The 8,555-nt window shown below is 37.0% G+C and overlaps 1 protein-coding gene across 1 annotated transcript; it reads left to right on the top strand.

Annotated features, from left to right (window-relative positions):
• Positions 1 to 3,377: 3,377 nt before the first annotated feature.
• On the top strand, positions 3,378 to 7,838 carry LOC145166910 (MACPF domain-containing protein NSL1-like). Its single transcript, XM_079085968.1, has 7 exons — positions 3,378 to 3,875; positions 4,105 to 4,343; positions 4,598 to 4,799; positions 4,892 to 4,975; positions 5,654 to 5,837; positions 6,758 to 6,924; positions 7,000 to 7,838. The coding sequence occupies exons 1-7, from the start codon at positions 3,603 to 3,605 to the stop codon at positions 7,696 to 7,698; spliced, it is 1,848 nt and encodes a 615-aa protein (XP_078942094.1). The 5' UTR covers positions 3,378 to 3,602; the 3' UTR covers positions 7,699 to 7,838.
• Positions 7,839 to 8,555: the final 717 nt, after the last annotated feature.

The raw sequence follows: 8,555 nt of genomic DNA on the forward strand, positions 1-8,555 counted from the left end.
TGGACTTTTAGGATCTGCGAGGGTACGCCCCGCGTACTCGGTCATCCACCCCAATGGTGGTCAATGTGAGGCTCGTGTATACCCTGCGTACCTCCGGTATACACCCAACGTACGTCGTCTATGGACTTTTGGATTTGGGGTTCGAGTTTTGGGCCACCTTTTGGGCTTGAATGAATTGGTCCCTCATTGGACTTTCTGAGTATGAGTGTTTTGGGCCAGTTGGAGAGTTGGACCATAGGATAAGGCCCAATAAAGGGTTGGGCCCAATTTGGAAAATTGGGCCAATTATGGGTCTTGAATTAATTTGGGTCTTTTGGATCAAAAATTAGGACTTGGGCCTTAGACCAATTGGGGAAAGGGTAAAGTGGACATTTACCCTAAGTATGGATCCTTAGTCAAGGATGGCAATCCAATTGTTAAGTTGATGTTTGTTTTGTTGTGATAGTTTGGGATTTTCGTGGGCCAGCAGCCGAAGGTTTTCAGTGTCGTTTGTCATTGTAAGGCGAGTCTTCCTCACTGTACTTGCGGGTCGAAGGCACCAAGGCCGACCCTTTGGATTTAATATCTTGTTATGTATGTTATTGTGTTGTAGTGATCTGTTAGATCGGTATCCTGGTATTTAGGATGTTGTTATGCTTAATGATCTATAAGATCTATCTGTTTGTTTGTTGGCTGGTTAATAGTATGTTAATCTGTATTATGTGCACATGATTGGTTGGTGGTTGAGGCTTCACTGCTTTGTGCGTAAGCCAACAGGCCGGGAAATTCCAACCCGATGGTTGAGGGCCTGGGGTATTCCAACCCGATGGTTGGTTGGACCCATAGTATGTTGGCATTCCAACCCGATGGTTGAGGGTGCTGGGGTATTCCAACCTGATGGTTGATTGGGCCCATAGTATGATGTTTTGTATTTGTGCTATTTGTTATGTATTGGTGTCTTGGGGGAACTTACTAAGCTCCGGGCTTACAGTTTTGGATTATGTTTCAGTTACCTCAGAGGATCGCGAGAAGGCGAAGGCGTGATCGTACACCTCCTCATGTTTTACTTTATGATTTTGGGATTTCTCTGATATTGAACTTATTTTGAAAACAATATGTAAACAATGATGGTTTTTGGGTTGTTGAAAATTTTAAAATTTTCATGAATTTTATGGATGTTACACAGACACACCAGAGAGTGTGCCCAAATCCCTCAAACCAAGGCTCTGATACCAACTTGTAACGTCCAAAAAATACCGAGTAAAATTTTCTTTTTAAATAAGTCAAAACCATTCATTCAGTATCCCCAAAAGACAATCAGAGTAAAAGTATTCTAAAAAAACATCAGATTAAAGTCATAAACAATCAATGCAGAATAAATCTCCAGGGGATGCAGTACGATCAAGCCAGGCTCTTCCTTTTGAAACTGGAAGTACCTGAAAATTTTTAAACTACAAATATGTAAGCACAAAGCTTCGTGAGTTCCCCAAAATACCACATACCATACATACATCGGGCCCCGACAAGCATTGGGCCCCGCCCAATATACATACAAACACATGCAAGAGTCAGAAAGAAAGCTAGCATCCTACAAACATAATCCAGTGGGCCGGCATTGGTGCCTTCAACCCACAAGTATAGTGAAGAGACTTACCTAAACTACTCAACAAAAGTTCAATAGATACCTCAACAGTAGCACAGCCAACCCAAGCTTCCTAAAATCCAAAGCGAGACCAATCCTTAGTCAAATACTCAATTCTACCCAAGTTCGACCAAAAGTCAAACCGGTCAAAAAGTCAACGGTCAAAGCTAAGGTTAAATTGCCAACAGTAGCCCTCCTCGTTGTGGCCTTCCTTGGCTACTTCGTGGGCACAAAATGCCAAAACAGTCGATGGTTCCCCAATCGCCACACCGTGGCAGCCTAAGGCCACACCGTAGGGACTGGTCTGAACAACTCAAACGAGATTAATCCATTTTCTTCCGATTTCAGGAGCTCCAAAGCTCAGATCTGATCATCTCTAAGGTCTTAATGGATAAAGTTTCTAACTTTATCTATTAGGAATGTCCAAACCACCAAGATCTACACTTTAAGTCTCAAAGGGACCCAAAAATGCACCTTTCACAACGTAATCCATTAAGCCCAAGTCTCCAACCCTCAGATCTGAATCAACATGATATTTAGATGGATAAAGTTTCCAACTTTATCCATAACAAAGTCACAAACTTTCAAGATCTAAACTTTAATACACCAAAATGACCTAAAGGACCAAGATAACTTACATCACTAAAAGGGAAGGCAAAAGATCACAACTTTCTTTGTCCATGAGGTCCATGAAGCATTCTAAACTGATCAAAAGATGTTGGAGTCCACTCAACTCCAAGATAACCCATAAAAGGGACCAAAAGTGCGAAAAACCCCAAATGAAAAGATCTAAAGAACCGAATAGCAAGATTGGAACATTACACTTACAATAGTCTAGAAATATAGTGCCTTTGATGGATCCAAACTTGAAACATCATTCCTTGCAACCAAAACAACCTTCTTGATCTTCATGCTTCATCAAAACATCACCAAAAGCATCCAAAAAGATGAGAAAGAAGCGAGGAGGAGCTCAAATCTTGAAGGTGGAGACGGGTTTCTCCCAAGGGGTTCTAGAGGTGATGAGGGCTAAGAAAATACCCTAAAACATGAATTCTTACATTTAAATACCTTGAAAACCCTAAAAAAATTGTGGGCTTGGGCTGCACAGTTCTCACCTCGTGACAGCCTGTGCTCACCTCGTGAGAACGGTTTTCACCCAATTTCATTGCAATTTCAAACAATCATAACTTCTTTGTTTCTACTCCGTTTTCAGCGATCTTTATATGAACGGAAATGTATTGACGAGCCCACAACCTTATGTAATTAATTTTGGCTTAATACATGTCGAACTAAAAACCATAATACATGCAAGAAGTCTGGAATATATTACTTTTCCCATTCTACCATTTGACTCCAAAACACAACCCAAGGGCTCAGATCACATAACAAATATTATCAACATCCAATAGGGTTTAAACTCTATTTCTTTGAATCCAACGAATTTTACTCGATCTATTTATAGCCCACAATCTCAAAATAAAAAACTTCTCGAAACAAGATTTTACTCGATTCATTTTTCGTTACCATTTTTAGTTATTAATATTATTTTTCTTTTTTACCGTGGGTTCCATAGATTATAACATAATTAATAATAAATTATCCAATTAATAACGTAGCTTTACGATTAGAGATGCTCAAAGTAAAAACTAATTTTCAAACAACCGTGTTCGCACAGTCAAAAACTGTACCCACCCAGTCGCCGTTGATTCCCCCCTCCATTTTACACGTCAAAACCAACGATATGAACAAGGAAATCTTTTAAGCCTAATCAAGTATAGGACACGTACAAACAATGAAGGAAAACTCCAAATCAAACAAGTCAACAATCTCGGTAAACAATGATTTCTTGGTCAAAAATATCTCCATATGAACTTGAAATTCCAATGTTCTTCTCCTTCTACATTCATCTTTTTCAAAATTTAATCAAACCCCACTTCTTAATTCCTACTCAATTTCAAAACCCAAAACTAGAACTCAACAGATGTCTTTCTACATAACGAATTTCTTCAATCCCCAATCTGCCGCGGAGAAGGCGGTGTCCGTGATTGGAAATGGTTACGACCTCACCTTAGATATCCGATTAAATGGCTGTAAACCCGGTCCTTCCGGGTCGACCCTTATCGATCTCGACGGAACCCTAACTAAAGACCTGGTGGTTCCCGGCGGCGGCGTCGTACCCAATGTTCCCGCCTCTATCAAGTGCGATAAAGGCGAACGCACTAGATTCCGTTCCGATGTTATTTCGTTTAACCAGGTAAGTGTACTCTAACAGTCCCTCTCACTTTGAATTCTCAATTTAAACCTGAAATTGATGGAGTTTATTTACCCACTTAGATTACTATTTGGATGTGATGCTTGAAAGAGACCACCTTAATCATAATCACCTTTAAAACGCACATCCAAACACCTCTACCATTCAAAATTGAATGAGAATATTTTGAATTATTCATGAATTTGATAGGAATTGCGTATTATGTGAACAGATGGTAGAGCAATTCAATCAGGACGTATCTTTATCAGGGAAGATACCTTCTGGTTTCTTCAATTCCATGTTTAATTACAAAGGATGCTGGCAAAAAGACGCATCTTCAACAAAAAGTCTAGCTTTTGATGGTTGGTTTATAACATTGTATAACATCGAGCTACAAAGAGCCCAAATCTCGTTATCTGAGAAAGTGAAAAGCGAAGTGCCCTCTTCATGGGATCCTGCTGCACTTGCAGGGTACGACCCTCGTTGCTTATAAATCTTGAATCTTGAATATTTCTTGGAATTTGTCACAAAACATGTTCTTTGAACATTAATTTTAGTGGAATTTTTCCCAAAATATACTGTCTTTTTCTCATAAAGTGTCATTTACCTAGACAAATACCTAATAGGGAAAAAAAACATTGAATAAGTTTTACAAGGGCAAATGGGTCAAACCGTCAAATCATGGCATATAATACTTAGTTAAGACGGAGATATTTTGTTTATAGGTTTATTGATAAATATGGTACACATATGGTGGTTGGGGTTAAGATGGGTGGCAAAGATGTAATTTATCTAAAACAACTACAAACTTCAGATCTCGAGCCAAGACAAGTCCGGGATATACTAAAGCAATTAGTGGACCAAAAATTATCCGAGGACGTAAGTGAAATACCCGTTTTGCCCCCTGAGAAGTCATCTAAGCAAAAGGTACGCACACATTGCAATAGAAAGAAATGAAAGTAGGACGCTATACAGAAATAAATGAAATTATGTTGCTATTTTCTTCATTTTGTTTATAGGAAGAACGAATGGTAGCATGGGACGTTCCTCTAGTTTTCACAAACTCGCTAAGACCATCCGTCACATCACTCTCGAAGAAGGACGTAAGCTCATAGTTTATTTATTTATTTAGTTATTTTTCTAGTGATATTAGTTGGGACATCAAGGAATATATAGGGAAAAATATAGAAGAATACTTGTACTTTCACCATTTTATCGATTTAGCCATGAAACTATAAATAATCATACAAAATTAATAGTTTAGTGGCTGGATCAATAGAATGGTGAAAGTACATTGTTTTTTTCCCTCTTTAGTCCAATTTAAATTCAAAACCAGGTAACCAAAAAAATTGTTTTCTTGAACAGTTAAAAAAAAAAATGTGGCTAAATTATACTTTTTTTGATTGTGTAAAATATCATTTTCCGGGTTACCTGGTTTTAACATGACAAGATACAAAAGAATCCAACGTAACTTCACAATTATATCGATTAAGCCATTGAACTATAAGTAATCACAAAAAAGTAGTAGTTTAGTGGCTAAATTGATGCAATGATGAAAGTACCTTATGCTTTTTTGTATCTAATCATATCAAATGGGGTGACCGGGATAATGTTACTTTTATAAAATAAAAATAAATTTTATAATTGTCTAATCACTAGTGAAAATAGGCTAAATCTAAATCATTAAAATGGTGAAAGTACAAGTGTTTTTTTTTTTTTTTTCTCCCAATGGAATTTAGCTAAAGCTAATGTGCAACATTTGATTGTTTTTTTTTTCTTAGGATTTATTAAGCATTCATGTTCGTCAAGGAGGTATAGACAACAACCAAAGTCACAATGATTGGCTTTCGACTGTATCACAATCACCAAATGTCATCTCAATGTCATTTGTTCCAATTGTTTCCCTTTTAAATGGTGTTCGTGGTAGCGGATTTCTTACTCATGCGATTAATCTCTACCTTCGATGTAAGTACTAACATTTGTTTCAAGGCAAATTACACAAAAACACAACATATTTTCATCATATTATCAATTTAGCCACTTAACTAGTTTTTTTTGTAGTGATAAAACCATTATAACGTTTTCTAACCGTTAAAAAAACATATTTTACTGTTACCGTTTTTACAAAGTCATAAATGAGTAACGGACTAATTGTTTTTGTACCATTGTTTTAAAAAAGTACCGTTAGAAAGAACGTTTTGTTCACAAAATACCATTAAATACCATAGAAATGAAGTAATTAGTGAACAAAATGGTCCAGTTGCTTACATTCTCATGGTAGTTTTATAAAACAATGGTATTTTGTGAAGAAAAAAAATAACAATAGCTCGTTACCCATTATGACATTAACCCTTTCGGAAAAGGGCTAAATACAGGAAACAAAAAGCTTGTACTTCCATCATAATTATGTATTTTGCGGTTTTGCTATTTAACTATTTTCTAATCAGTTTTGCACTTTAACTATTTTCTGTAGTGATTAAACCATTATACACTTTGTTTGACCATTTAAAAGGCCATATTCCCTGGTTGCCTAGTTTTGAAATAGGGTAAAAAAAAAAGATAACTTACTTTTACCACTTTATTGATTTAGCTACCGAACTATTAACTTTTTTATGATTGTTATGATAAAGTTTCGTGGCGAAATCAATAAAATAGTGACAATTCGTTGTTTTTTTTAATGTATTTTTGTAGTAATATTAAAACCGTGCAACTATAGAGAATGTTTTTTTAACACTAAAAAAAATATTGCTTTAGTTGCTACAAGAAATAATCAACTGACTAATTCGATAAGACGGTGAAAGTATGCGTATTTTTCCCTCTCTTTTATCACCATTTTGCTCATAGATTGATTGCTAGGTTTTTTTGATCAATTATTACATTTTCAGATAAACCGCCAATAGAGGAACTCGAGCAATTTCTCGAGTTCCAGTTACCGCGGCAATGGGCGCCCATATACAGCGATCTGCCGCTAGCAGCTCGCCGGAAAACACCATCAATGCCATCACTTCAGTTCACATTCTTAGGTCCTCGACTTCACATCAACACCACAAAGGTAAACCTCTTTTTCACCAAATTCATATATGCATCGTTGTTTGTACAACATGCATTGATGGTTGTACATTTGTAGGTCGATTCCGGCAACCGACCCGTCACCGGTGTGCGCTTGTATTTAGAAGGCCGGAAAAGCAATCGACTGGCCATCCATCTCCAACATCTATCCACGGTTCCAAAATCGCTCGAACTTTTTGATGATTTTATCAATGAACTTTGTGAGGAACATTCCGGAAAGGGATACATGGAACCGGTTAAGTGGGCCATCTTCTCGCACGTGTGCACTGCCCCGATTGAATACAGTGAGACTCGGATTGATGATGACTCGGCTTCAATTGTGACCAAGGCATGGTTCGAGGTGAAAGGGGTCGGTATGAAAAAGGTTCTTTTTCTCCGATTAGGGTTTGCGATGGTGAAGTTTGCAAAAATCCGACGGTCCGAATGGGACGGACCTTCGACGCATTCCCGAAAATCGGGAATGTTGTCGATGTTGATGAGTGCCCCGTTTAGTACGGGGCTTTCACCGGCTGATCAGAAGTCTGATCAGCCGGTGAAGGTGGATTTGAACTCGGCTATTTATCCGAGTGGGCCACCTTCGGGTGAACCAAAAATGTCGAGTTTTGTTGATACGAAGGAAATGGTTAGGGGACCGGAGAATCCACCTGGGTATTGGGTGGTAACCGGAGCGAAGCTATGTATGGAGGGTGGTCGGATTAGAGTGAAAGTTAAGTATTCGTTGTTGGTTATAATGTCGGAGGATTCCATGTTGATGTGAGAAAATGAGTAGCCATTGTTGCATCATGTTATGTTATATTATTTATGATGATTTAGATTGTACATACAAATTCGATCAAATTTGAGTTAGAATACAAGGATATAGATGAAATATAGGACAGGCAGAATTTGAGTTTATAACATCTTAATTCATGTTTGTTAAGACTAAAGATTTTTCAACTACTTTAATTCAAACATTTCTCCACTTAAGTTCAAGTCAACATCAAGAAAGACTTGACCTAATTATCAAGTTAAAGCTAAAGCACCTACGACCTCTCATCCCCTTCTACCACGATTTGACTAATCCTCAATATTTCAAAAAATTGAAAAACAAATGAGAATTAAAAAGAATAAATGAACAATACCTAAAGGCCACCATACATTATTGTCTAAGCATTTATATTTTGGACTAATTTACATAAATAGTATTGTGGTCTTGTGGGATATCCTTATGATTTTAATTTATTGTATCGCGATGTAAAATTACTATTTCATTTTATTTTGATATTCTTTTTCAATATTTATTATTTTTGTTTAGTTGAAGTTAATATGTTACTGATAATTTAAATTGATTTATATATTATTATGCAAGTAAAAAACACTTCACTCCCCTCACTACACCGTTTAAATAAATAAATGAACCACCACTTTAACACCCGACAATTTTAACATAAAATAGACCCATTTTTTCTTATAAACGTCAACTAGGGAGATACTATTACATCAAACCACGGTTTAACAAGTTGTTATCAAAATACATCCAGAATACAAAGAGTAACTGGGCCCGGGTTGTTACGATAGTTCTTTCCAACAGAACTATACTAGCATCTAGTCCTCCCATCACTCGACACAACATAA

The sequence above is a fragment of the Lactuca virosa genome, chromosome 1 (genome assembly GCF_052849685.1).
Source record: "Lactuca virosa cultivar CGN04683 chromosome 1, Lactuca_virosa_CGN04683_v6, whole genome shotgun sequence".
NCBI classification, from domain to species: domain Eukaryota; kingdom Viridiplantae; phylum Streptophyta; class Magnoliopsida; order Asterales; family Asteraceae; genus Lactuca; species Lactuca virosa.

Bases quoted from the DNA above. Each gene is read 5' to 3' on its own strand.
- LOC145166910 (XM_079085968.1), top strand. From the start codon at position 3,603: ATGTCTTTCTACATAACGAATTTCTTCAATCCCCAATCTGCCGCGGAG. The intron at 3,876-4,104 runs GTAAGTGTACTC...TTATGTGAACAG, and splicing joins ATGTTATTTCGTTTAACCAG to ATGGTAGAGCAATTCAATCA. The intron at 6,925-6,999 runs GTAAACCTCTTT...GTACATTTGTAG, and splicing joins TTCACATCAACACCACAAAG to GTCGATTCCGGCAACCGACC.